The sequence below is a fragment of the Stigmatopora argus genome, chromosome 20 (assembly GCF_051989625.1).
Source record: "Stigmatopora argus isolate UIUO_Sarg chromosome 20, RoL_Sarg_1.0, whole genome shotgun sequence".
Classification (NCBI taxonomy): domain Eukaryota; kingdom Metazoa; phylum Chordata; class Actinopteri; order Syngnathiformes; family Syngnathidae; genus Stigmatopora; species Stigmatopora argus.
The window spans coordinates 2,391,819-2,417,161 of record NC_135406.1 but is presented as its reverse complement, the minus strand read 5'-3'; the positions used below and the strand labels follow the sequence as shown (position 1 = coordinate 2,417,161).

The window sequence follows — 25,343 nt, the reverse complement described above, 5'->3', positions numbered from 1 at the left end:
TGTGTCTAGCTTGTATATCAACTCAAATACTACTTTAAGCTTCTTATTGTGGTGGAGTTTATATTTTTAAACCATCGTTTGCGCTGATTTGTGGTCAATAAGTCAAATGGCCGAAAAGCTATTGAGCAAATATATGATTAGTAAATAAATCGAACGTTGTATTCAAAAACCAAAAATGTCAGAAAACCGGGGAAGTGTTATTTGTCATCTGTGTTCATTTAAAGTCAATAGGTTAATGCGCATGCGCGTCATTTCCTGCCTCTGAAACTTCAAGAGGGCAACCGGAAGTAATGTGCGGCTGCGCCGTTCCAGTTCAAGGAGTATAAAGGTCTTGCCTTTTGTTGTTTTTGTGTGTAAATGCTAGTTTATACTTAAATTCCTATTGCTCTAGTTTCTATTCAATTGTGGTGACATAAATCAAATGCTTTCTACGACGTAGCTTTCAGTGTGGAGTTGCTTGACGACCAATGCAAGCGTTTTTGCAGACTATACTGCTTCTAATGTTTTTTGCCGTATTGCCGTCTCTAGTCAATGTAAACACAAACAACAGGGTGTACTGTATTAGTAACATGTGTGGTATCTTAAGGTACAACAGCATTAGAGCGATAGGAGTGTCACCTGGACAAAAACTAGTCTTTTCTGACCTCTTATGGCAACTACTGGAAACAACAAATGTGTTTGAGACCCCGCAGGTGACGCAGAAGGTTCCTCAAGTGGCCTTGGCAACACATCTGCCTCAGGACCGAGAATGATGTCTCAGGGCAGCCTCGCAGGGAAAGTGGCCATTGTCACAGCCTCGACGGCCGGGTAAGAATCCGGGTAAAAGAATGTCTAGCAGAGAGGTCGGAGGTCACAAGGCCGTCTACCGCCACCTCAGGATCGGCCTGGCCGCCGCCAAGGCCCTGGGCAAGAGAGGGGCGCACGTGGTGGTGAGCAGCAGGCGGCAAACCGGCGTGGAAAAGGCGGTGGCCCTGCTCCAGAGCCAGAACATCCGGGTCACCGGCACCACCTGCAACGTCGGGAAAGAAGGCGACCGGGAAAAACTGCTTCAGACGGTCGGAAAAACAACAATAACAACAATCCAGCATTTCCTCCATTGTGAAGCTCACAGGTGATTTGCGCAGACTCTGGATCAGTGCGGCGGCGTCGACATCCTGGTGTCCAACGCGGCCGTCAACCCTTTTTTCGGAAACCTCATGGACACCACCGAGGAGGTTTGGGACAAGGTGGGTTCCCACGACGGGCTATTTCATGCAACGGGACAAATCTGGCGGAAATCTTTCAGATTATGGCCGTCAACGTCAAAGCGGCCTTCCTCTTGACCAAATTGGTGGTCCCTCACATGATAAAAAGAGGGTGAGTTCAACAACCAATCGCTGTCAAGGGATTACAATGGGTTGTTTTGAGTGGTCGCTTGGTTTCAGGGGCGGCAATGTCGTGTTCGTCTCGTCCCTGGCCGCCTACCAACCCATGCAGGTCGGACTTTAACCGTCGTCCGCTGGCGAGAAGGTTTTCTGACTTCTTCGGGGGCGCCGTTTCCGCAGGGTTTAGGGGCGTACAGCGTCAGCAAGACGGCCTTGGTGAGTTTAACCCGAGCGCTGGCCCCCGAGTTGGCTCAGGACAACATCAGGGTGAATTGCGTGGCCCCCGGGATCATCAAAACCAACTTCAGCGCCCCGGTGAGCCCCCAACACACTTTTCGTGACTCCTACGTCAATGATTCCGCGACCCTTCACAGTTGTGGCAAAGCGACGACATCATGGACCAGTTCCAAAAACAGATGTGCATTAAAAGGTGCGGTTTCATTTCCATTTATTGTAGAAAAAAAATAGTCTTTGACGTGCGCTTTTCGGTTCTGGACAGAGTTGGCGAGCCGGACGACATCGGGGGGACGGTGGCGTTTCTGTGCTCGGACGAGGCGTCCTACATCACGGGAGAAACGGTCGCCGTTACCGGCGGAATCGGCTGTCGGCTGTGATACATATTTTGATAAAATGCTTTATTGACTTAAAAACAATTTGGACGGATGAAACGTACAAGTGTCACGTTCTCATGCTTCTACGTTGACGCGGCGAGGCGTGGTTCTTGCGCTTCCAGAATTCCCGCAGAGTTGGCAAGTAGGTGCCGTGTTTGGTTTTGCAGTAGCGCTTGTTAAACAGCTGGGGGCGAGAACGGAGGGGGGCGTCAAGGCGGCGGCGGGGGGAGGGAGGCGACCGAGGCGTCTTCACGTACCCTTTCCTTGAACTTCTTGGTGTTTTCGTCCTCCGAGTCGGGGACGTAGTCGTCGCTGGCCGTGCCCAGGGAACCTAAACGCAATTGGATATGACGGAGTCAAATCTACGTGCGCTAACGCTAAAGTCAAACTTGCTAACATCCAATGTTCCCTCTAAGATGTGCGTGTGTGCAATTGCGCACTACTCTCGTCTTCTCTGCGCACAGCAAATCATATGGAGCGCACAAAATAAAATCCTTTTTTTTTTAGCTGAGGCCGACGCGCGAACCACTCATCTGCCAGGCCGCCCATTCATAGATATTAATCATGACATTTTATTATTACTAAATAATTTATGTGTAGTAGACATGATACTGGTGTGTGCCCATAGCGAGCAATGATGATGTTGCTCACACTGGTACTCGGTGTGCTCAGGGAGGTTGTCTTTTTGCTCAGACAAACAAAAAAATTAGAGGGAACATTGCTAACATTTGTCAAATATCGGATCCCAGTGTTTTTTTAGATGATAACTTTAGGATATCTGGAATTATTGGAGCCGAGTTAGCCCGTTGCGGCGAACTAAAAAGCAGAACTGGATACCCGAGGTGCTGAGCTTGAGAGGAGAAGACGGGACGGCGTGTTGGGATTCTCTCTTGGGTTGCTTTCTGAAAGGACCACAATGACCAAATTTTGGCATCACAAAATCACATTGGATGATCCCAAAACACCTTTTGTGCTATTTTTTGGACCTCTTCAAAATCTCTTTTGAAAATGGATTAACTGGTCTGCTTACTCTCTCTCATTAGCGTTCCAGTCTTTCAACCAGGAAGGCGTTTGAGGGCGGCGCCCCACGGACCCGTAGAATAACGCCGCCCCTTCGCTGATCCCGGAGTGCGCCAGCTTTTGCAGGACCACTTTGGGTTGCTGGCTCAGGCAGGCGTCGACGAGTCGCCGGCGTTTTTGCCACACGGCCGTTTCCCCACTATTTACGCTCCATTCCGACGAGTTTCCGTCCGCGGAGGACCCCGGCGTCGTTCCCGAGGGGGGTAAGGACAGCGACGTGGAGTCGGAGTCTTGCGTTTCCTGAGAGAAGGCGACTGTGGGGAGAAACCCAAGCCATGGAATCGTGGGAAAGACGGACCCACGCGAATGCGGACTTACTTGGAGACTGCGGGTACCCGAGACGGGATTGGTGCTCCAGCAAAAGCTTTAAAACCTCCGGCACGGACACCGACTTGCCGCATTGTTCCAAAATCTCCGGGGTTTCGCAGAGCCAGGACACGGTCTGCGAGGCGGACCGACCGGACAGCGGTTTCCGTCACACGGCTTCTTTTGCGAGTCGCTTCACCTACCTGAGCGAGGCTGGGTACAGGGAGCAGTTGATCCAGTCGGATCAGGAACTCCCACATCAGCTTCTCCAACGCCTGCTGGAACGCGGGACCGTAGTCCTCGGGAAACTGCTCCTGTCGACAAGGAAGACCGTTCGGTTGCTCCAAACTGAATGGAAGATCGCCCCGATACCCCCTAGACTCAAACTCACCTGGAAGTACTTGAATCTGGCAACCGGGTCGTCGAGGAGCTCGCCAATCAACGCGTGGAAACTCTCCACCGATTTTTCCAGCTTGGCGTCGCTTTTCTAGCGGGAGAAAAACGCCGACGTCTGTCGAGCGGACGCGGTCGGACGGCCGGGACCGCATCGAGCCGAGGACGCCAACCCTACCACGGTGGCGGACGCCGAAGTCGACGGCGGGTAGGGGATGCTGATCCTTTTTAGGTGGCTCTGGATGACGCCGGCGTCCGGTCGGGGGCCGCGAAGGAGTTCCAAGACGAGCTAGGGAGCAGTCAAAAGGTCAACGGGGCGGCCGTCCAATCCGGAAGCGTCTCGTACGAGATACCCACTCGACCCCTCAAGCCCATTTGGAGCTTGCTGCGGTGCCTCAAGGTGAGCAAGCCGTCGACGCACTCGCAGGTGGACGCCACAAACTCCTCCAGGACGCCGTACTGCGCCACGTCCCGCCGCTTCATCACCTTCCACAGGGCTGCGGACACCAAGCGGGTGGGCGGAGCCAGCTGTTTCAAGGCGGTGAAAGGAAGGGCCACTTCTGGCCGGGCGAGAACAACAAAACAGGGTGAGGAGCTCCTGTGAGAAATTTGGATTTCATTTTGCTACAAAGTACACATTTAATTCCAATTTTCTTCTAATTTAATCTGTCAAATTGCATAATTTTCAAAATGATAGTAGTCAGAGAGGTGTATTACTAGGATTGGTCCAATTTATATCAAACATTAATAATCCGTTCTTAGTGTATTACTATCGTCATCACCAGTCCTTATTTTGTTTTGGAACAGGCACTTAAGAGGCAAAAATCACTTTTCCATAGAGAGACTGCCATCTATCGGATTTGGTCGGGATTGCGACAACCGAGTAGCGTTTTTTTTCTATTTTAATCACACTTACAAACATTTAAAAAAAATGAAGGACTCAAATGAATCAAGTTTCAGTAATTGAATGTATTTTTAAATAAGATTCATGTCTTATTTAAATGGAGTAACCAAAATAAACTCATTTAAATCTGTAATCAAATTAAAATGTAGTTGCTTTAGGTTACTCCATTTAAATAAAATATTAATATTGTTTAAAAATACATTGAAGTACTCGAACTTGATTTAATTTAATTTTTTAATGTTTGTGTGTGTGATTAAAAAAAGAAAATGCTAGTTTGCTGCAATGCCGACCGAATCCGATAGGTGGCAGTCTCTCTATGGAAATGTGATTTTGGCCTCTTAAGTGCCTGTTTGAAACACTGACGCTTGACAAATTCATTTTTTTCCAACATTTTTTCATCGTTTTCAATCACGGTAGATTGTAAGTAGTATTTTTGTGGGTTTAAAATCGCTACGAACACACGGAAGTCACCTCCTGCCTCGCCACTATTGTTTTGAATGGAATTACCGTAATGCTTGGACTAAGCCGGCGAGCTATTTTAAGCGTCCGGTCATTTGACCACGAAAACGCGAGCGTTCGCTGGCCTGACCGCAGTATATTGTAGCCATTTTGGCATTTGGACTCCGGTTGAGTTCGGGGGAGCAAAAGTGAGCCAAAATTGGTCCCACGGAATCAACGGCGATACTTTTATGGTTGGTTTGGTAGAAGTTACTCACCACGGTAGATATCGGAGAATCTTGACGCCATCGTTCCACGTCGAACGGCTGGTTTTCCTAATGACGTTGAACTTATTCAAGCGTTAAAACGCATCGTGCACGGGGTGCTTAAGTCGAGCCGTAGGAGCAAAAAGTCGTTCGAGCGACGTCCCCCGTTCTTTCAACGAGCGCGCTTTTTGGGGAAATGACGTCAGCCAACCCGTTTCCGGCGATGCGGACGCTCAAACAACAGTATACGTGAAAAGAAATAATGGAGACTTTTTAGTTTTTTGTGCAACAATAGAAATAATGAATAGTTTGATAAAAAGCGAATAGATTTATATTATTTGTAAATTATTTTTTTTATTAAAAAAATAGTTCAAATTAACCTGTGCTCACCCTAATATTACTGATTTCTCCCTTCAATTTAGTCTAAAGGCGCCCAACCATCCTTCTACTGTGTAATGAGTCTCTGCCAAGTCTCCCGTTCTAAACGGATTGGACAGCGACTGCCATCATTTGCACCAAAACATGATTATCAGCAGAGAACGGTCGCCTGATAGTCATCACTCTTATAACCTTGTCGTTAATCTGTCGCCAAATGTTGTTATGAATCACAAGTACAAATGGATTGGACGTCCTTCGCCTCAGATGAGTTAAGAGAGAGAGAGACCGATCATATCTGGGTGAACTTTGCCTCGGCGCTCCTCTATCTGGACCATCATCACTTTGGGGGCAAAGTTCGGACTGGCCCACTCAAAACATTGTTGTTGTGGTTAGCCGCGCGTCACGCTCGAAGCGGAATGGAATCCACCACGTCGTTGTTGAGGTAAGTCGTCCAATTTAGCTATGAAAATAGGCCAGGCAAGGTCTTCAGGTGGCTTCCTTCATTTCTGTCCTCAGGTCCGTATCCAAGCGCGTGTGGTCTCCGTCCCAGCGTCCATTCAGGGTGCGCGGCCACCAAGGCGAGGCCAAGAAGGGCGTCACGGCCTCGACCCTCGAGGAGCTGAAAGACAAGGTGATTTCCTCCGCCGTTTTGTGCCACTCGGGCCCTTCTCCATTCCGCCTTTTGGGTGGCAGGTCTGTCGGGCGTTGTCGCTGAAGGCCCTGGCGTCCCTGGTCTGCGAGGAGGACGGGACCGAGGTGGACTCCGACGACTTTCTGGAGACACTCCCGGACAACGCCGCCATTGTGGCTCTGGGGCCCGGACAGACGTGGCGACCCCCATCGGTAAAAAAAAAATCTCCGTTTCTGGCTCCCGGGGAACCGACGCTAAGGGTCTCCAATGGTTTTAGAAGGAGTCCGTGGCCCTGCGGAAAGACAAGCTCGACTCCAAGGAAGCGAAAGACATCGCCAGCGTCACCTTTGACCTTTACAAAATAAACCCCAAGGATATGTTTGGCTCCCTGAGCGTGAAGGCCACGTTCCAGGGCCTGTACTCCGTCAGCGCCGACTTCCAGTGTCTGGGGCCCAAGAAAGTCCTCAGGTAAGCACATCCTGGTCCATCCTATCAGCCCCTCGTTGTTTTTTTGTGTGTGTGTGTGTGTGTGTGTGGTTTTTTTTTAGGGAGGCCCTCCGCGTGGCCTCGGCTCTCCTGAACGCAGCCGGACACCTCCTCATCACCTCGGCCTCCGTCATCCGCCGTGTTATCGAGGGGGTGGAGCTCTGGCAGCCAACGCCAACGAAGGACAATAATGCCAAAAAATATTATTGGGGCTTTTGAGACGACAACAGATTTGGATGAGCCGTATTTTATTATCGTACACACTGCAATGTACAGTATACTGATGCAGAAGGAACGCTTACTTAAAAGGCAACAATAAGGAATAAAAGAAGCTAAAATGTGAATTTTGGACCCGTAAAATCTGAATTTTTTAGCAAAGCAGAGCTATTTAAGTGCATTGGGAAGATATAGAATAATGCTTTGCTGCCACCTGGTGGCGAAAGTGAATAAGACTAAACGAGTGTCGGGAATGTTAATGATTTGCTAATCGTAAAAGACTACCTTGTAACGCTTGTATAAAAACGTTATAATAAAAGAGATGTTCAAATGAGCAGTGTAGGAATCGGACCTTGATCCTTCACATTGGGGAAGAGTAGGAAACGGCAGTGCGAGCGACGCCGCCCGGGGCTTCAGCCGTCGTTGCCGAAGACGGTGTTGAGCTGCTGGGTGACCCGGATGAAAGTGGTCCTGCGGCTCAGCTCCTTCAGTTTCGCCGCCCCCACGTAAGTGCAGGTGGAACGGACGCCGCCCAGGATATCCCGCATGGTGACCTCCACCGGGCCCTTGAACGGCACCTCCACGGTCTTGCCCTCGGAGGCCCTAGACGTCAGGGAGGGGTGACGGCGAGCGGGATCCGCCGAGGTTCGCCCCGGGCGCCACTCGGGCGCCACTCACCTGTACTCGGCCAGGACGCCGGCGTGCTTCCGCATGGCCACCTCGGAGCTCATGCCGTAGAAGAGCTTGTACTTCTTGCCCTGCTTCTCCACTGTCTCGCCGCCGCTCTCCGCGTGGCCCGCCAGCATGCCGCCGAGCATCACGAAGTCGGCTCCGGCGCCTGTGAGACACACGGCCTTGGAAAGGGAGCCCACACCCAAACGGCGCCGTCCGTTTGCTCACGCACCGAAAGCCTTGGAGACGTCTCCCGGGCAAGTGCAACCCCCGTCCTGCGGCGGCGGCGGACGCAAAATTCGGCGGCCGTCAGTTCATTTTGGAGGGGGAGAACATCCCGGGGAGCTTACGGAGATGATGTGGCCTTTGAGTCCGTGGGCCGCGTCGGCGCACTCGATCACGGCGCTGAGCTGAGGGTACCCCACGCCGGTTTTCTTGCGAGTCGTGCAGACGGAACCTGCGAGAAACGCCGAACGGAGCCGTCATTCTCGGTCCCCGACTCCCCCGCCACGTTCGCCGCGGTCACCTGGTCCGATGCCCACTTTGATGATGTCCGCGCCGGCCAGAATGAGCTCCTCCACCATCTCCCCGGTGACCACGTTTCCCGCCTGTGCGGGCCAATAACATTTAGACGCGGCCGCCGTTTCACTCACGGTAGACGACATCCGCCGACCATGATGGTGTGCGAGGGGAACTTCTCCCGCACGTCCTTGACAAAGTGGACAAAATGCTCCGAGTAGCCGTTAGCCACGTCCACGCAGATGTAGCCCAGCTGCGGAACGGCCGCCAAGATGGCGGACATCTTTTGGAAGTCGGCCTCGGCGGTGCCCGTGCTGACCGCCACGTTCTGCGGGTGACCGAAGGAGTGGATGGTTATAAAAAAATAAAAATAAAACAGGAATATTGGCGTGAGAACGAATAGGAGCACCTGGAGGCAGTCCGGGTGCTCGGACGCAAACTCCCGCCACTCGTCCACGGAGTAATGCTTGTGGACCGCGGTGAACACGGAGAACTGGTGGAAGAGAACGCAAGTGAGGAGCGAGCGGTCGTGCCGCGTCTTTCCGCTCTGGCCTTACGTTGTTCAAAGCCCCAGCCATGGCGAACGTGCCCACGGTGTCCATGTTGGCCGCGATGATGGGGATGCCCGTGTAGCTGGCCTTGGAGTTCCTGAAGGTGAAGCTCCTCAGCAGGTCCACCTGAAACAGGATCCTCACATGGTCAATGTGATCCCCTCGCTAGAAGGTCGACTTACCTCACTCCTCGATTTGAGGGTGCTGCGTTTAGGACGGAGGAGGACATCCTTGAAGTCCAGTTTGATGTCGTTCTCAATGCGAGGCATTGTCAAAACTGCAAGACCACCACCACCAAAAGAAAAACATCTCCTCTAAGTTCATGGAATTTAAAGATGGCGCAATGTTGGGTTGACAGAGTTGAAAATTGATTTTAAAAAAATACTTGTGCTCTGTTGCGACTGTCACATTTTCCTAGCGTACAAAAAACGTCAATTGCTACTACACTAGTTAGACTGTTAAATAACTACTATACGAAGGCATAACAGACACGTCAATGAACCCAATTACTCACTTACCTGCTTAATATATGTCCAAAAAGTAATAGCTTAAGCGTATGTATGTAGCTGTCCTGTCGTAAAACAAAAGCATGCAGAACGGGAGGCGAGGAACCCGCCTTGTAGTTTTTTTACACGGCAAAAAGCGTACAGAGAACAGTTTAGAACTACATAAAACTTAATTTACGACAAATCACGCGCAGTCGTAAATAAAAACGGGAAGCGGAAACGCTACCCGATTGTGACCGAGGTACCGCATGTGAACGATTGCTACTGCGCATGTGCACGTCACAACTGCTCAAGGAACGATAGCTGTCACGTCAAAGCGATTTCAACGTTATTCGTTGTTATTTCTTAACAGGAAGTGACGTATACACACAGGTGACATTTGCTCAAAATTAAGCAGACAAACATCATTTATGATAATAAACTTCAGCCTTCCATATATCAAAATAGTCGCCATTTTGTAGCAGTCTTCGAGACAGCTTGTTTTCTCCCAAAATAGAACAAATAAACAGTTTAATTTACTTTGTTTTCTAGCCCCAATAATTTCTGAAGAATGAAGAACCCTTTTTTTTAAAGACCACGACTTTTTTGAACGTCAAACTGAAGAGCAGAGATGGAGGTATTTAATTTCTATTTTTGAAAATACGCCAGTGTTTTATTTGCCGGGTGTCAATCAAATACAATAACAACAGGCACATAATCACAGCATTGTAACTGCAAAGACAGTTTAAACAAGAAAAAGTCAACAAAACTGTCCCAACATTATATTTCACTTGGTTGTGTTTGTTGTGGGGAGGATCCTGAGAGGGGGGGAAAAAATCAAAATAGCACCTTTTACAGATGTTGATTATTGTATTAGGCAGTGTATTTAAAGAGCTGAGTGGCCCTGAGAAACCCAGATAATTATTGCAGGCATGAAACATAGTGTACAACTGTATTATCAACATTTTTGGTGGGAAATATGGTAGAACAATCATTCAACTAATTCAATTCAAAGGTGTGTGGTCATTTATACTGACTAGTGTACTAATTTAGACAACAAAAAGCTTCTTCACCACTATGTGCAGCATATATATTCAACTTTATAGGCATTAAATGACTGAATATTTGGCTAGAAAAATATTTTTGGCAAGGCAATCAATGCCTTTTTTTTTTCTAGGTGGTCGATTTCAATGTTTGGGTATTGCGAACAACAGGAAAAATATTCCTAAAATATAAAAACTAACATATGCGGATGAATTCGAATGCTGTAAACTATCATTGAACACAGAACATATAAAATTAAGAATGTCAAAAATTGACGAACAAACAATTAGAAAGCTAATCTGGAATCTTTTGCGCTTCACGTACTTCACCACGTGAAAGTTTGCGGTTCTGGACAATCAATTCGCTGTTGTGAATTCGTGGAAGAAAAAAAAAAGCAACAACAAAAAGTCAAGATTGAACAAATAATAATAATTCTTCACCATTAAATCACAAAAAAAATATTCAAATGATTGTTTTTTTAAGACGTTGAGCTAACCAGACTTTAGTTGAAAATGAAATTGCTCTGGGAAAAAAATGTCAGAGCATATTTGGTATAGAGATACAAAAAAAAAAAAAATGCAACTAAAGATATACAGTAAGAATTACGGTACGTAAAGTTGATCGGTAAATTAAGGTGTAGCCGCAGCGCCGACTTTGTCTTCAACAGTCCGCCGATCTTTGGTTTTCGCCGTCCTCCTTGGACAACGGGGACATGACCTCCTTCATTTCCTCGCCCCGGTCTCCGTCGCTGGACTTCTGACCCGGATAGACCACCACGCAAAACTTCTGCCCCAAGTACGTCATCTTGTCTGAAGGAAAAGACGCGTTTCAAACGCCTGCCGAGCCGTAGTAGTACGCGAACGAGCGCACCTACCGACGAAAGCGTCGAAGCACTTGGGCTTGTTGTCCCAGTAGACGCCCAGGAAGTAGACGGGCACGCCGGTGAGCATGATGGCCAGTCCGATACCGCACACCACGGGCTCGGAGTAGAGCGAGAAGATCAGCAGGAAGGCCCAAAAGAGGAGGTAAATCACCGGCCAGATCAGGCTAATCTGCAAGCGGAAAAAGCACGGGGAATTGAGCCTGGAACCCCCCCCGAGGCGCCGACCTCCATCCGACGCACCTTGATGGGCCGGTGCATGTCGGGCCGCTTGATCCTCAGCACGATCTGCCCCGCCACGGTGACGCCGTAGAAGAGGTAGTTGATGAAGCCCACGTAGTTGATGAGGGTGTACATGTCGCTGGTGCACATCATGAGCAAGGTGGACAGGCACTGTTGGGAATAGAGGGCGTGGCTTCAGACAAGGGGGCGTGGTCGGGAACGAGGGGGGCGGAGAACTCACGGTAAAGAGCAGGGCCGGGATGGGAGTGCAGCGTTTGATGTGAATCATGGCCAGCAGGCTGGGGAGGTGGCCCTCCCTGGCACCGGCGAAGAACAACCTGAGAAAGGAAGAGCCAAAATGGAGGACGCCGGGGGGAGAGATACGCTTTTTGGCGGCGGCGTGGGAGCGCCGCGTCACCTGGACGACGTGAAGAGGGAGCCGTTGACTCCCCCGAAGGTGGACAGGGCCACGGAGATGGGCATGATCCAGGACATCACGCCCAGGAGCTTCTCGCCGAACGTCTGGTGGTGGGGACGGCGGAGGGGTCTCAGGAAAGAGCCGTCGGGGAGCGTGGCGAGGAGGCGGGCGGGCGGGCACTCACCACAGCGACGGCCTTGGACGCCAGCAGCTCCTGCGGGCTCATGGCCGTGACGTAAGCGATGTTGGCGAAGACGTAGACGAAGGTGACCACCGGGATGGAGATGTAGATGGCTCGCGGGAGGTTCCTGCGGGGCGAGCGCTTTAAAAACAAAATGTCGGAGGGCGCCTTCGGATGACTTCCAAGCTTACACGTAAGGATCCACCAGCTCCTCCGTGACGTAGTTGAGGAAGTTCCATCCGCCGTAAGCGAAGGAGCCCTGGAGGAAGGACAAGGCCAGCAATCCCACGCTGTAGTCCTTGAATGGCTCAAAGGCATTGGCCGGCTCCAGCCAATAATACTGCCCTGCATGGACCACATCGAGTATTCACTGGCAACTCGAGGTATCATCAGCGAACGCCCGGGGGCGCTATGTACTCACCCTTGCAGATCTGCACGATGCCCATGATGATGATGAGGGCCAACGCCAGGAGCTTCCCCGCCGTGAAGATGTCCTGCACCCGCGTGGCCCACCTCACGCTGTAGCAGTTCACCCACGTCAACAGCACTGCACCCGTGAAAAAGCGGGTGTTTTGCAAGATTAATTGTCAGGGTCAAGAAAATGATAACCCAGATTGCTCGTCTAGGTAAAACAAAATACTGCACATTTAAACAGGTTTCCTTCATTGAGCTCCACTATTTATGTGACTAGCTCCCTCTAGTGTTAAAAATAAGAAGTGCATCAAAATGTAGCTTGATTTTAAGCTTGTCTGATGCTTTAATAATTAGCCACGGGCCCATAAATACCCGCGAATGGCTGGCGGGCCGTAGTGCCCGTCTCCGTGTGGCTTTTCTCAGCTAGGAATCCATGAGGGGGGGGGGGCTTAAGTGGTCATGTGACCGCATTGGAGAGGCTGCACGTGGACCCTTTCCTCAACTTCTAAACGCCGTCTTGCACAATAGAGCCAGCCATCTTGACAGGCCAAAGGGTTCGGGCCAATAGGGTGCCATTAAAAATGACCTCCCTGACTCCATATTTGGCAGGGATACGCATTTTTTTCCTCAGATTAGATCCCGGAGCGGCTTTGAGCACTGATAATGTGGACGATCTGAAATACTTAACCGTACTTTGACACAATAGCAACGCCCCGGGACGGCCATTTTGGGGCTTTGTTGACTGGAATTGAATGGATTTCTTGTACAATTTGCCCCGCCGTGGCTTTCGTAAAACGCGGCTTGGGAGCGCCACGCTCAGCTGTCGGTAAGACGAGCGCCCAAAAATCAGATGTCAGGCCCCGCCTCTCCGATGCGAGGCCCTTCCTTTCTGTTTTTGTAACAGAAGACTCTCTTTTAATGGGGCCGATCTGCTGATGTCCCTAATTTAGGCGAGGCCACATTCAATCGGGTGGCACATGAATTTCTTAGCGTGGAAAAAAAAAAAAGGATCCCCCACCCCCTCCTTGGATTTGGCGCCAGTTTCCGGGAGCTGCCATCTTTTCGCGCAAAACGTCAACTTCTCGGCAAGCCCGGCTTGAGCAAACAGCGCGCGACGGAACTCGGCTCGAAGCCGTCTCGCCGGCCGTCTGATGTCTGCGTGCAGTATTTGCCCGGCTCGTGTTAGATTGGCGAGGTGGACGGCGGACCCGGATCAGCGGTTCCGTGCTTTGGAACGGGACTCACGTAGGCAAACGGCGGCGAGCAGCCGCAGGCCCGATTCCGGCGGGAGGCAGGTGGGGAAGAGGGGCTGCAGGACGTAGTTGGAGAAGGTCAGCGCGATCACCGCCTGGTTGGTGGGGTAGATCACCAGCACGGCGATCCACAGTCGCAGGAACCTGCGCACAAAAAGGACCGGGATTAGGACGCCGATGACTTCTTGGAATTTTCCTCGCCCCGCTCCAATAACAACCTTTTGTTCGGACTTGGTTTTAACAACGGGGGCTTACCAAGGATCATCTCGCAGGAATGCGCGCGTCGGAAGAGCCCCCCCCAAAATTACACTCTAAACTACGGCGGCGTGTCCGCTACCACGTTACAGCGCCCCCTGACGGCTTTCCGTCCGCGTCCGAGTTGTGTTTTGACAGAGGCGGAGGACAAAAGAAAGCAGGTGGACCCAAACAAACGCGCTGTGTTTTGCCGAGTCGGCGAGCGCGGGGTCCTCGGCGGTCGCCGATGCGGCGCCGTGAAAAAACAAGGCCGGGTTGCTTTGTCTGCTGGAATTCCTGTCCCAGAAGGCCCGGCGATAACAGCGGGCGCCTCAGACAAAGCTCTCTCTCGTCTGTGTTTACAACACGGACCAAAAAGCATGGCGTGTTTTCCACCCTTTTCTGGGAAGCCGTGGTACACAAAAGTCACCTGGAAACAACGGGCGGAAGGCCAATCTGGGCTCAGCTAAGGAGACTCCGCCCCCACACCCCCTCCGGGTTCACAGAGTACCTTCCACTGAGCCCGGATTCCCGTTCTTATGAATTTTCACGGTCCCGGATATTGAAAAGATGAGGCTTTTATGAAAGTTTGAAGCGCCGTAAAGCGATATAAAGTGACGTAAAACGGCGTAAAGTGACGTAAAGTGACGTAAAGCGACGTAAAGTGACGTAAAACTGCGTAAAGTGACGTAAAGCGACGTAAAGTGATGTAAAACGGCGTAAAGTGACGTAAAACGGCGTAAAGTGACGCAAAACGGCGTAAAGTGACGTAAGGCGACGTAAAGCTTACGTAAAGTGATGTTAAACAGCGTAAAGTGACGTAAAGCGACGTAAAGTGGCATAAAGTGATGTAAAACGGCGTAAAGTGACGTAAAGTGATGTAAACCGGCGTAAAGTGACGTAAACCGGCGTAAAGTGACGTAAAATGGCGTAAAGCAGCATAAAGCGGCGTTGGCTCACCCGGCCAAGCCTCCAAAAATGTCCTTGACGTAGGAGTAGTCGCCGCCCGACTTGGGGATGGTGACACCCAGCTCGGCGTAGCACAGCGCGCCGATGGCGGTGATGACGCCCGTGACGATCCATACCACCAGGGCCATCCCCACGGAGCTGGCATTCTCCAACACGCCCTTGGGGCTGACGAAAATCCCGGAGCCGATGATGTTACCTGGGCACAAGGAAGAAGCATCTTATAGTATAGTTTGGCGGTGGCGACCAGTTATGGATTGGTCAAAAAGTTGTTGTTTTTTTGTTCTTAGGCTGTTTCTTGATCAATAAATTGAGCAAAAATCAAAACTGGGTCTTTTCGAGATGATTTATTTGGTCAGTGAATTGACATTTGATGACCTTATTTATGATTCAATAGCATTCGAATCAAAAGCTAAATTAGCTTAGCGACCGATTAAACAGTCCAAATCACAGTGAATGGATTCCTCAAGTTAGTGTCACATCTTTTAATAGACTTTTAATTGAACCTGTTGTTCTTGTTGTGTAGACTTTTTTTTTAATTCCTCAATTATTCATTACTCTGCCAGACTTTTTTTTTATACTCCTCAATTATTCATGGCCAGATAAGTGTATACCCTAGTCCACACGTGTCAAAGTGGCGGCCCGGGGGCCAAATCTGGCCCGCTGCATCATTTTGTGTGGCCCAGGAAAGTAAATCATGTGTCAACTTGCTGTTTTAAGATCAAATTAAAATGAAGAGTATAGATGTATATTAAATGTGTTAAAAGTGTTTTTAGTTCAAAAATCATTAAGTAAAATCTAAAAATATATTTTAAAAAAAGCTAAAATAAACATTGTTTTAGATCTATAAAAAAAACTGAATATTCAGGGCTTTTAATCCAGTTCTTTTAATCCTTTTATAAAAAAAAAAATCTAAATATTATATCTAAAATGGTCCGGCCCACATGAAATCGAGTTGACGTTAAAGCGGCCTGAGTCTGACACCCCTGCCCTAGTCGATACCTTCTACCCAAACCCAGCCTTCAGCCCGTCGTAGCACATTAGCGCTCGTTTGTTGGGAGTTTTTGGTGGGAGCGAACGCAGCGGAAAAAGACAAACGCTACAGGAAAAATAACAAGGTCGCGTGAGACGCTAGCGACAGATGCGAGGCGAGGGGGAAGGGGAGGGGGGGCTCGTCGCAGCGCTACGGCGGGCGAATGGGAAGTGCTAATCTGCTGATGTAGCAAATAGATAGCAAGTAGGATCCTAGGACAACTCATAAAAGGCCGCCGATGTCAAAGGTCGCCTTCAATCACTAGCGCACCACATGATAGGTAGTCCGGTGCAAAAGTCCAATGTAAACGCAATCAACAACTTCTTCTTCTATTATTCATGGCCGCCGCCGCCGCCGCCGCCGAGGCCGCCGCCTTGGCGTTTCGCAGAGGAAGAGCTTCGCTCTCAGACTCGCTCGCCGAGCACATTTCTCTTCCTGTCGGCCTCTTTTTTTCAAAAAATGAATCAAAAGAGCTGCGACGTGGGCGAGCGTTTAGCCTGGCACGCTAATGACTTGTCAGGGCGGGGCCATAAAACCATGTCTGAATGACCACGGAATCCAGGAAACCGATGGATTGGACGTTAAGTCGCGGTAAACCGATCGGCGGGACGGTGCGAGAAGGACAAATGCTCGAAACTTGCGCCAATCCTTGTTTTCCAGCAGCTACCATTCGACCCCTCGACCTTGAGCGACTCCCTTTTGGTTTCCATGGAAACGGCCGATGAGCGCGACCTGTCCAGTCCATTTCCCCCCCAAGAACGTTCCATCCCTCCCAGTCAAATCTCAAAATAAGTGTCATCTAAACTCCCCACGGCCTAAACAAACCAAAATGAGGACGCAGTGCAAAAAAAAGAAAGATTTGTGCCTTTTTAATATCCCTAAAATGAGTGTTTTTGCCTAAGAGCAAAATGGACTGATCCAAGATGGAGGATTCACTAACAGGTTGTTTCTTTTGAAATGCTCCCAACTCACCTATGATAATGCCGCAGGCGCTCACGAGGCCGATTTCCTTCTTGAGCGCAACTTCTCCTCCTCCTCCGCCTCCTCCTCCATCACCTCCTCCTCCTCCGGACTCCTCACCGGCAGCATCCTTGGAAGCAGCCCCTCGCTGTCTCGGACCGTCCGACATGTCGCAAAAAAAGGCGGAGTTGTCCCCTTAAATCGCGCCGCTCCTTCTGCAATTTGCGCCTAAAAAACCCTGATAAAAGCGTCCCGATATCCAAGTCCCCCCCTGGTGGCAGACGCGCATATTCCAAAATGGACCCCCCACCCTGTCGTCTTCGGTTCCGAGGGGGACTACGAGTGCATGTCAAGTTAGCTGCGCGTCGTAAACATCCGCCTGTCGGCACCGAGCGCATTAAATAGGAGTTTAACATTGAAGCCACGCCCACTTCTCGAGGCCACTCCCATTTTATGGACAGGCCTGTCATTTGGCTTGCTTGAATTTTTTCTCCTTGCCTTCTTATTGCAATTCATTCGCACTTGAAGAATAAGTTCTAGGAAAACAAGAAGTGGAATTTGACGTCTGTGGCTGTCAAAGGCAACACATGTTGATTCCAAGAAATAAAGATGTTACTGTGTTTTGTGTTTGTGTCCTCATAAAATTGTGACTTGTAATTATGTTAAAAAGGGATACATGGTTTAATTTTCATATAAAGTTATTCTTTGTGGCATTCAAATGTTTTAGAAAGGACAAAATTATTGTTTTTTTTCTGATTGTGCTAAACATGGTATAAAATGGATTGCCTTATTTGATTGCATCCTTATCCAGACAATACATTTAATTGTTATTTAACATTTTATGATATGGCTATTATTACATCGAAAATGATATTTGCTGACTCGGTCTATATTAAACAAGTATTGAGTTGAAAATGGAGTCCAAACAACTTATTTAAGAGCATTTTTTCAATTTGTTGTAGTCTGATTTGAATAATATAAAAATAAGCGTATAGTATTAGGTGAGTAAATCTTGACATTATTTCCAAATAAGGACGTGTCATGCAGGAAGTGGATGACCAACCAATTTATTGTTCATCATTTCTCTTGGAATTAAAAGAAAAATGGTGATTTGTACTGTAAAAGGAAGTATTACAAATTGGCCTGCATTAGTCAAGTTGGGGTGTTACCGGCCCTCCCTGATGAGTCGACCCACTGTAAAGCCGCTACTCAACCATCGTTTGCGAAAAGGCCTTTTGTCAAAAGAACCCCATCAATTAGCTTAGCCTGACGCAATCAGGCCGCCGCTGTGAATTGTCGGCGGATAACCTCGACGGGATTAGCCTTGGGGGGGACGTCGTCGGCGCGCTTGATTGCGTTTGCTTTCCGACTCGACGGGCGCCGTGTTTGTTTGATCAGCTGGACGGTCGGAACCGGTCGCCGGGAGTTAGCCGCCGCCGCCGATCCCTGGGGATGGCGCGTCCCCAAACTTGCAGGGTACGCGTGGTGTCGGCGCCGACACTCGGAACGCTCGCTAGGCGGAAAAGCGTCTCCCCACGTCAAGGCTGTTAATCAGTAACCCGTTAGCCCGGATGGAAAATTAGCCCCGTGACGTCGAAAAACGGGGGTCGCTCGGTGTCGCGGCCGCCGGCTCCCGAGCTCGAGATCCGCCACGCGGGGTTAAGGGGTTTCTCAGGGGTCGCCACCGCCGTCCAAAAAAGACTGTTTGTAAACGTCTCCTCCGGCCAAGGGGGGAGCTTTCCAAGAAGAAGAGGAATGTGTGAATTTACAGTCAAGTGAGGGAAAAGTTTGGCTAGGCGGGGTGGGGTAGGGTAGGGGGGCTGTCAAAAAGGGGGAGGGGTCACATGGGGGGGGGGGGGGCGGACATTGGAGATGCCTGTTTACCCCGCGCCCAGAAACAGACAAGTTCCCACCCGAGGACAATGTGTTCCAAAAACACGTGCCGTGTCTCCGCCGTCTGCTTTGAATTTGACAGCTAGCGTTTTGGCAGCGGCGCCACGCTAAATGCGGCCGCCGCGCAACGTAACACCGCCTCGACGTGTGGGGAAAAGTCCGCGTTAGGTTGCTTTTCGTCTGAAAATCGTGGCGGGGTAAGGCTTGGATATGTCCGGTGGATTCCCCAGACCCCTAAAAATAGAGTTAAAAGAATGAGAAAAGGTGATTTGTAAATAAATAAAAAAGAGAAATGGTCATTTGTAAATAAAAAAAAAAAGAGAAAAGGTCATTTGTAAATCCCCGGGGTCACTTGCAAGTTCAAAGGTCGCGTGGGCCTCGTCCCAGATGGCCGTCCATCGCTGACCTGGCAACCTAAGCTAAGCGTAAGCTAACCCTTTCCGCCGATGTCCGCTAAGGGTTAAAACTGGTGTATTTGACTTGCCAAATGGGGCAGCGAAGCGTTAGCGCGCTCGTTACCTCGACGCCGCGCGAAAACGCGGCCAACGAGTTGCGAAAGCGCCGTCGTGTTGGAACCCGTCCGACTCTTTTACGGGCCCGTGTCTTTGAGCCAAAGACCCAGAAAACAAACCCCGGCCGCCTCTCTCGGACCGGTTTGAAAAACAACGTAAGCGGAGACGATCGCTTGAAACCAAATCCGGCACCCCTGCCCGCCCACCGTATTGTAGCGCCGGCGTTCCCTCCTCCCCCCTGGCGCTCGGCCTTCCTCGAGCACTTGACCACGAATGTGTTTTCGCCGCGGTCCGGTTGAATCCGGTTCCCCCGTGGGCCCGACATAGACCCGCCTGGTCTCGTATTTTCTCTTTTTTTTTTCCCCCTCCCGTAATCTCCTTTTTATCCCCACCGCCCCCCGCTTTGTCTTTGAATGTTGACGCGCAAACTTTAATGAGTCTCTCTCGTGACAAGAAGTTTCCCCCCGAGGGAAAACGTGACTTTTGACGATGGCGAGCACTTGAAAGGAGACGCTGTCTTTGAACGGGGGAGTTCGGATTTACGCTTTAAAGGGGTCCAATCCATTCTGATGAAAAGAAAAACTGAACAGAAAACAGTATAAGAATGTTTAAAAAAAAACCTATTGCAAAGTATCATCTATTAAATCCCTCGCTAAAGCTAAGCTAGCTAGCCGCGACGGAAAGTCGACTGTCTCGTTCTCTCTTGCCGACGGCCCCAAGCCATGAAATATTGACGAGAATGCGGCGCCCGGGTTATATATAGCGTGGTGCATCAAAGAGGGAGTTTCACTCGCTGCCGACCCTCCCGCCTCACGTGGATGGCAGTCAACGGGTTAAAAGAAAAGAGGCTTACTTGGCTTTTTAGTTTGTTGGCAGCGGTGAAAAATGGGCGAGGTCATGTGCTCGTACTTCTGCTTTTGGCAAAAGCAGCTTTTCTGCTTTTTTAATGCCGCTCCGACACACCCAGCTCTTAAAATATCAAAACTATTTATGCCAGTCATTTGTAATTTTGCTCCCATTGACGGCAGAAGACGTCCATTTTATTCCCCACTTCGAATGGATGGGACGCTATTGTTTTTTTGTGTGTTCGTTTTTCAAGGTGTTTTGCTGTTTTTATGGATGGAAATCAAGTCCTATACTGCCATCTGGAATGCGGAAAAGTTATTGACAATTTGAAGTTGTAATTGCAGTAGGCTGTCGACAGAGGGCGGTGTTACACAACTTTTCAATGGCAATAGTGTTCGAATAGAAAAGACAAAGGGGCTTCAAACCGATTCACTAAACGGACATTTTGGGTTAGTGGGATTCGATTTATTGGGATTTCCGGGTCATTTCCGGGTGATATTAGTGTAAGCGAATAGTTACAAATGTTGAAGATCATCGTTTATCTAGCAATTGAATTTAAATGCCCTTCTTGTCACTGAAACATGAAACGCTATATATACTTTTATGCTAGCAACTATTCTTTGGTAGTCAGTGGTTTAATAAAGTTATTTTGTTGGCAACTTTTATATCTCAGTTTACGGTTGTCTTCATTAATCGATGAATTTTAATGACCTCAATAGCACCAAAACTGTGGCAACTTGTGAGTTTAAATTCAATTTTGTTCTTCCTCGGGCCAAGAAGCTAATTTCCACCAATCTTTTTTTTTCACAAGTTGACGTCCAATCCATTTGAAGTGGAAGTCCGGCAGCAAATGGACCGGACGCCGCTGCCCGTCAATGGCAGCCGACGAGGTAAGAGGGGGAAAAAAAAGATGACATCATCTGACAAAAGAAGTGAAAAAAATGTTTCCGTATCAGCGTTTGAATTGAAAATGTGGAAAAGTGTGGTCAACCATGAAAAAAAAAAAACGACTTTCCAAATGGTGGAATTCCGAGACGCTTTCAAAGTGGGAAAGGTCCGAGTGGAATTGATAGATGGCGTTTATATTCCCCACTAATGTGGAAATTATTTTGCTGACGGCACTCGATATTTGGAGTGGAATTTTTCTGCAAGGAAGGAAAAATCAGGCCGACGGATTCTCCTATTTCAGCCATCTTTTTTTTTTTTTTTTTTTTGCTCATCTCTGTCTTTTGTTTTGGATTGCAGATAAAAATCTGGCACGTCTGGAACCTCGGCATCATCCCGTGTCCGGCGGAGCTGGCCCCGACGTTCTCCTGGGGAATGTTGACGGGAGACGGTGGAAAAGGGGGGGAGGAGGGAGGAGGAGGGAGGTGAGAGAGACAGAGAGAGAAAAAGAGAGAGAGAAAAAAAAAAAGACTTCACCGCCCCTTTTTTCCCTCTCAGCCTCTCTCCGTCTCCCAACTTTTTCCTCCCTCCTCCCAAATGTTGGCGGAAGGAGGATCGGCGGCAGAGGGGAGCGTCACGCGGCCCGACGTCGGCGCACTGGGGCTGAAGACGAGCGTCTGGGGCCAAAAGGATGGCCTTTGGGGGCGGCTTTCTGTAGATTTCAACACCAGAGACGGGCCGGACCACCACCGGGACGAAGCCATGCTTTTGAGGAACCACCCAGGCGCCCCTTTTCGTCGCTCCGCCAACGTGGAAGTACTAGGTAAGAAAAAAAACACAACAGAACCCGTCTGGAGATTTGGGGGTGCGCGCGACGTGGGTCCTACTGGCGTTTCCCAGGGTGAATTTATCGGCATTTTCTGGCGAACAGGTCGGCGACTCCCCTGATCGCGCCCCGACTACCGCAAAGACCCTCTTCTCCGGAGCTTCCGGCTCAACCATGCTCCGCCAAAGGTCCTCGTTGCGTTGGACCTGCTGCCTGCTTCTCCTGTGCGTCCTGGACGGACTGGCGGCGGTCCCGGACCGCCCCCGGGAGCCGTCCCCGGACCGTCCGAGGGAACCGTCCCCGCCGCGGGCCGGCGACCTCTCGGAGAGCGCCGAGAGGAAAGTGGCGCGCCTGGGCGCCGCCTTCAAGCGCAACGTCCGGCAGCTGCGCGACAAGAGCGCCCGGCTGGACCTGGTCTTCCTGGTGGACGAGTCGTCCAGCGTGGGCGCCGGCAACTTCGGTAGCGAGCTGCGCTTCGTGCGCAAGATGCTCTCCGACTTCCCCGTGGCGGCCGAGAAGACGCGGGTGGCGCTGGTCACCTTCTCGTCCAAGAACCACGTGATGACGCGGGTGGACCACATCACGGCGCCCCGGCCGCACCACCACAAGTGCTCGCTCTTCAACAAGGAGATCCCGTCCATCACCTACCGAGGGGGCGGGACTTACACCAAGGGAGCCTTCCAGCGGGCCGCGGTGAGTCCTGCCGTCCTCATTTTTTTGTAATTAATAAATTACGTTGCGTAAGCTCGGTCGCCGCGACGGAGAAAAGTCCCGCCCTCCTCGCGGAGGAGATTAGCCCGAGGCTAACAGATTGCCCCCCGGGACAGTTTTTCGCTGATAAGGAGACTCCCAGCCTCTTCACGGCCTCTAAAAACCACAACAATAGGCAAAGCAAAACGTGAGAGTACTTTGCGCGAGGCGTACCAATCCGGACGAGACCGGTCGGTCAGAAAAAATGCTACCGTAAAACCTATTGGTGTTCTCAGTCCTCATTTGAAGGGTCTTACCATCCGAGATCCTCCTTCCCGAGCGTACGGACCGAAGGCCTCATCCCCGGCCCGGTTCTTGTCCTCAAAAAACACAGGCGACCGGTTCCAGACGACCCCTGTGGTCTAGACTCTAGACTTTGTCAGGTTCAAATGAGCTTGTGTTTTGGTCAGAATTCTGGAAGAGCCGCAGCTTCCGGATTGACCTTTCTTTGTCCTGTCAATCGTCCAAAATCCTAGTAGACGTTTGGACGGCAAGAATGTTGACCTCCCCGAGCGGGGGCGGGTCTGGAAATGCCTCGGCGCCGTTCCCGAAAGCCCCCCGTCTGATTGGCCTGGCGTGTCCGCCAAAACAATAGCCAAAACAACAGCCAAAACAATAGCCAAAACAATCTCCTCGAATCTGAAAGCAAAACGAATACCCAATCATCTTGTGTGGAATTTTGCTGCCGGTCCCGGCTCCCCCCGCAGCGCCGACGGTGGTAAAAACAGACGAAACGCCGTCTGCGTCACGTCACGGCTTCGGTCGGCGCTAAAAATATAAATGGCCGTGGTGGGCCCGGCCAGACCGCGGCGGGCCAAACAAATAACGTGACTCTCATTCCAAGGTCTCCCCCCTTTTTCTGTTTTCCGTCCCGACGGCGAAGGCTGTCTGGGAGTTGGATCGGGGCCCCGGCGGTCAAATTTCACGCCGCGCGGGTGGCGAAACGACTTGGATTGGCGTCCCTCGAGCCGTCGAGGGACGCGGTTCGCATCGAACGCAATGACAAAGCCTTCTTTTTCCGGCCGCCTCGGTCCAACTGGCGACTGGACGGGCGTCCCCGTCCCGCCTCCTCGTCTGAAACGGCCGCCGAATATTTTCCAGAAAGCGGGGCCTACTTTCCAGCCTCGGAGCGCCTCCAAAGAAAGGACCCCGAGGCCTCCCGGTCCGACACCGCGCGGATAGTTTCCATAGATTTCAGACATGACATCGCCACGTGTTTATTTCCCGGAAAGCTACCCCCAAGCCGCTTCGATCCCCGAACCGGGCCAAAGTACTTCTCTTTGGCTTTTCCGAATTTTTCGGACGAGGCGCGCCCGAAATCCCGCGTTTTCCCCGGCGAGCACGTACGTGCTAACCGGCGATCTCCGTTCCCCGCGCCGCTTATCCACGTCGCCCACTTTTGCCACACGGGCTTTAAATAGACGCTGATAAATGAGGTGTGGCGATGAGAAGTCTGAAAGCGTTGACGACAAATACTTTGTCGGCGGGGTCAGCTATGCCCGCGATTCCCGGTCACGTGGCGTCCAATCAAGGTTTTTTGAATGGGGAGGGTGGCAGCAAAGGGATTGGACATCCACTGGAGATCCAGTTTTTGGGATCTTGCGGTCCACTAGAGATCAGAGCGAAGGACTTTCTCTGGTTTCGCGGCTCCCCGAAAATAGACGGCCGGGCTAATTGCACGTGGCGGATGGTAAACGCGGGGCTAAAGTTAGTCCGGGAAGCGGATCGGCGTCCGCTGGGAGAAATTGCCACAGTTGGAGGCCGCCGTTCCTTCATTCGCTCTCACGCTGCTGAGGTCGGGAATCGGAGAAAGCCAGAAAATCACGGGTTGCATTTAGCGGTCACGTGTGACGTTCGAAGCCCGGGCCGTGTGATTATAAACGCTACAGTTTGCGAGCGCGCCGTCCGCCCCTTGGCGTCCCGTTAGGCGCCCGAGGTCACGGTCTTCCCTTGGCCAGTTCTACCCAACCAATGCGCCTCGGCTTTCCCCTCCCCACAGCAAATCCTGCGCCACTCCCGGGCCAACGCCAGCAAGGCCATCTTCCTGATCACCGACGGCTACTCCAACGGCGGCGATCCCCGGCCCGTGGCGGCCGCCCTGAGGGAGCGCGGCGTGGAAATCTTCACGCTGGGCATCTGGCAGGGCAACATCCGAGAGCTGCACGACATGGCCTCGCACCCCAAGGAGCAGCACTGCTACCTGCTGCACGACTTTGCCGAGTTCGAAGCGTTGGCACGGCGGGCGCTACACGAAGGTGGGGAACGTTGGCCCCCCGTCAACCTCCATTTGACCCGATTCGGTTTCCGATTGTCGCCCCAGATCTCCCCACGGGCGGCTACGTCCAGGACGATCCGTCCCAGTGCCGGTCCCTGTGCGAGGCCGGCCGGGACTGCTGCGACGCCATGGCCAGCTGCAAGTGCGGCACACACACCGGGCGCTACGACTGCGTCTGCGAGAAGGGCTACTACGGGAAGGGACTTCAGCACGAGTGCACCGGTGGGTTTGATTTATTATTATTTTTCTCTCTGGTTTGTACGGTTTTGGGGGATTGATGGATTAATTATTAATACAATTTAATGAACATGGAAGACATCTTTAAACATACACTGGTTACAACTTGCAAGGAGAATCACCCCCAACTCGCCTTCGTTCAAGAGGATTCTGAAGAGCGGCATACTCTTCTCTCCATTTAGTCACGCCATACTCAAAACATTTAATGTAATCT

The 25,343-nt window shown here is 50.8% G+C and overlaps 6 protein-coding genes across 12 annotated transcripts in view; 3 read left to right on the top strand and 3 right to left on the bottom strand.

The window, feature by feature from the left end:
- The first annotated feature begins 231 nt into the window (after nucleotides 1-231).
- dhrs4 (dehydrogenase/reductase (SDR family) member 4) lies at nucleotides 232-2,032 on the top strand. Of its 2 annotated transcripts, none has more exons than XM_077588293.1 (9): nucleotides 232-328; nucleotides 693-807; nucleotides 878-1,055; nucleotides 1,125-1,226; nucleotides 1,286-1,356; nucleotides 1,425-1,476; nucleotides 1,545-1,679; nucleotides 1,739-1,794; nucleotides 1,864-2,032. In XM_077588293.1, exons 2-9 carry the CDS (start codon nucleotides 749-751, stop codon nucleotides 1,976-1,978), a joined length of 768 nt encoding a protein of 255 aa, XP_077444419.1. In that variant the 5' UTR covers nucleotides 232-328; nucleotides 693-748; the 3' UTR covers nucleotides 1,979-2,032. The 2 variants fall into 2 exon arrangements, with proteins under 2 accessions (XP_077444419.1, XP_077444421.1); XM_077588295.1 differs by having other exon boundaries at nucleotides 258-328; nucleotides 684-807.
- On the bottom strand, nucleotides 1,796-5,548 carry tinf2 (TERF1 (TRF1)-interacting nuclear factor 2). 3 transcript variants are annotated; one of them, XM_077588289.1, is made up of 11 exons: nucleotides 5,375-5,548; nucleotides 4,112-4,352; nucleotides 3,933-4,043; nucleotides 3,753-3,848; nucleotides 3,565-3,675; nucleotides 3,374-3,497; nucleotides 3,006-3,309; nucleotides 2,813-2,877; nucleotides 2,233-2,306; nucleotides 2,038-2,159; nucleotides 1,796-1,972 (listed from the first exon to the last, which is right to left on the bottom strand). In XM_077588289.1, exons 2-10 carry the CDS (start codon nucleotides 4,235-4,237, stop codon nucleotides 2,043-2,045), a joined length of 1,128 nt encoding a protein of 375 aa, XP_077444415.1. In that variant the 5' UTR covers nucleotides 4,238-4,352; nucleotides 5,375-5,548; the 3' UTR covers nucleotides 1,796-1,972; nucleotides 2,038-2,042. The 3 variants fall into 3 exon arrangements, with proteins under 3 accessions (XP_077444415.1, XP_077444413.1, XP_077444414.1); XM_077588287.1 differs by having other exon boundaries at nucleotides 4,112-4,314; XM_077588288.1 differs by having other exon boundaries at nucleotides 1,796-1,923; nucleotides 4,112-4,314.
- Nucleotides 5,549-6,001: 453 nt separating this feature from the next.
- Nucleotides 6,002-7,201, top strand: cideb (cell death inducing DFFA like effector b). Of its 2 annotated transcripts, none has more exons than XM_077588292.1 (5): nucleotides 6,002-6,182; nucleotides 6,257-6,371; nucleotides 6,434-6,583; nucleotides 6,652-6,839; nucleotides 6,920-7,201. In XM_077588292.1, exons 1-5 carry the CDS (start codon nucleotides 6,157-6,159, stop codon nucleotides 7,074-7,076), a joined length of 636 nt encoding a protein of 211 aa, XP_077444418.1. In that variant the 5' UTR covers nucleotides 6,002-6,156; the 3' UTR covers nucleotides 7,077-7,201. The 2 variants fall into 2 exon arrangements, with proteins under 2 accessions (XP_077444418.1, XP_077444417.1); XM_077588291.1 differs by having other exon boundaries at nucleotides 6,027-6,182; nucleotides 6,649-6,839.
- Nucleotide 7,202: 1 nt separating this feature from the next.
- gmpr2 (guanosine monophosphate reductase 2) lies at nucleotides 7,203-9,611 on the bottom strand. Its single transcript, XM_077588290.1, has 10 exons — nucleotides 9,334-9,611; nucleotides 8,998-9,092; nucleotides 8,822-8,941; nucleotides 8,674-8,757; nucleotides 8,419-8,592; nucleotides 8,272-8,353; nucleotides 8,096-8,202; nucleotides 7,978-8,020; nucleotides 7,752-7,911; nucleotides 7,203-7,676 (listed from the first exon to the last, which is right to left on the bottom strand). Exons 2-10 carry the CDS (start codon nucleotides 9,082-9,084, stop codon nucleotides 7,487-7,489), a joined length of 1,047 nt encoding a protein of 348 aa, XP_077444416.1. The 5' UTR covers nucleotides 9,085-9,092; nucleotides 9,334-9,611; the 3' UTR covers nucleotides 7,203-7,486.
- A 308-nt stretch (nucleotides 9,612-9,919) lies between these two features.
- slc7a8a (solute carrier family 7 member 8a) lies at nucleotides 9,920-17,777 on the bottom strand. The gene is made up of 11 exons (XM_077588094.1): nucleotides 16,918-17,777; nucleotides 14,907-15,111; nucleotides 13,705-13,856; nucleotides 12,467-12,592; nucleotides 12,237-12,390; nucleotides 12,049-12,172; nucleotides 11,865-11,968; nucleotides 11,688-11,784; nucleotides 11,468-11,617; nucleotides 11,219-11,396; nucleotides 9,920-11,153 (listed from the first exon to the last, which is right to left on the bottom strand). The coding sequence occupies exons 1-11, from the start codon at nucleotides 17,072-17,074 to the stop codon at nucleotides 11,005-11,007; spliced, it is 1,596 nt and encodes a 531-aa protein (XP_077444220.1). The 5' UTR covers nucleotides 17,075-17,777; the 3' UTR covers nucleotides 9,920-11,004.
- Nucleotides 17,778-21,615: 3,838 nt separating this feature from the next.
- Nucleotides 21,616-25,343, top strand: part of svep1 (sushi, von Willebrand factor type A, EGF and pentraxin domain containing 1) — a 29,907-nt gene continuing 26,179 nt past the window's right edge. Inside the window, exons 1-4 of one of the 3 annotated variants that reach the window (XM_077588093.1) lie at nucleotides 21,616-21,864; nucleotides 21,973-22,560; nucleotides 24,617-24,872; nucleotides 24,938-25,114. In XM_077588093.1, the coding sequence (XP_077444219.1) occupies nucleotides 22,042-22,560; nucleotides 24,617-24,872; nucleotides 24,938-25,114 (952 nt within the window). In that variant the 5' untranslated portion in view covers nucleotides 21,616-21,864; nucleotides 21,973-22,041. The remainder of the gene's footprint in view (nucleotides 21,865-21,972; nucleotides 22,561-24,616; nucleotides 24,873-24,937; nucleotides 25,115-25,343) is intronic. The other 2 variants (XM_077588092.1, XM_077588091.1) reach the window with 2 other exon arrangements.

What these genes read in the sequence shown, in the direction of transcription:
- cideb (XM_077588291.1), top strand. Translation starts at nt 6,157, where the DNA reads ATGGAATCCACCACGTCGTTGTTGAG. An exon ending in TCCACCACGTCGTTGTTGAG is followed by an intron (nt 6,183 to 6,256) that starts GTAAGTCGTCCA and finishes TTCTGTCCTCAG; the next exon opens with GTCCGTATCCAAGCGCGTGT. An exon ending in AGACGTGGCGACCCCCATCG is followed by an intron (nt 6,584 to 6,648) that starts GTAAAAAAAAAA and finishes CAATGGTTTTAG; the next exon opens with AAGGAGTCCGTGGCCCTGCG.
- gmpr2 (XM_077588290.1), bottom strand. Translation starts at nt 9,084, where the DNA reads ATGCCTCGCATTGAGAACGACATCAAACTGGACTTCAAGGATGTCCTC. An exon ending in CCCTCAAATCGAGGAGTGAG is followed by an intron (nt 8,942 to 8,997) that starts GTAAGTCGACCT and finishes ATCCTGTTTCAG; the next exon opens with GTGGACCTGCTGAGGAGCTT. An exon ending in AGACGTCTCCAAGGCTTTCG is followed by an intron (nt 7,912 to 7,977) that starts GTGCGTGAGCAA and finishes TGTGTCTCACAG; the next exon opens with GCGCCGGAGCCGACTTCGTG.
- dhrs4 (XM_077588293.1), top strand. Translation starts at nt 749, where the DNA reads ATGATGTCTCAGGGCAGCCTCGCAGGGAAAGTGGCCATTGTCACAGCC. An exon ending in GGGAAAAACTGCTTCAGACG is followed by an intron (nt 1,056 to 1,124) that starts GTCGGAAAAACA and finishes TGATTTGCGCAG; the next exon opens with ACTCTGGATCAGTGCGGCGG. An exon ending in AAACCAACTTCAGCGCCCCG is followed by an intron (nt 1,680 to 1,738) that starts GTGAGCCCCCAA and finishes GACCCTTCACAG; the next exon opens with TTGTGGCAAAGCGACGACAT.
- slc7a8a (XM_077588094.1), bottom strand. Translation starts at nt 17,074, where the DNA reads ATGTCGGACGGTCCGAGACAGCGAGGGGCTGCTTCCAAGGATGCTGCC. An exon ending in ACATGCACCGGCCCATCAAG is followed by an intron (nt 11,397 to 11,467) that starts GTGCGTCGGATG and finishes TTCCGCTTGCAG; the next exon opens with ATTAGCCTGATCTGGCCGGT. An exon ending in GTGCTTCGACGCTTTCGTCG is followed by an intron (nt 11,154 to 11,218) that starts GTAGGTGCGCTC and finishes CTTTTCCTTCAG; the next exon opens with ACAAGATGACGTACTTGGGG.
- tinf2 (XM_077588287.1), bottom strand. Translation starts at nt 5,405, where the DNA reads ATGGCGTCAAGATTCTCCGATATCTACCGTG. An exon ending in CTTCGGCGTCCGCCACCGTG is followed by an intron (nt 3,849 to 3,932) that starts GTAGGGTTGGCG and finishes TTCTCCCGCTAG; the next exon opens with AAAAGCGACGCCAAGCTGGA. An exon ending in CCAAGAAGTTCAAGGAAAGG is followed by an intron (nt 2,160 to 2,232) that starts GTACGTGAAGAC and finishes TCTCGCCCCCAG; the next exon opens with CTGTTTAACAAGCGCTACTG.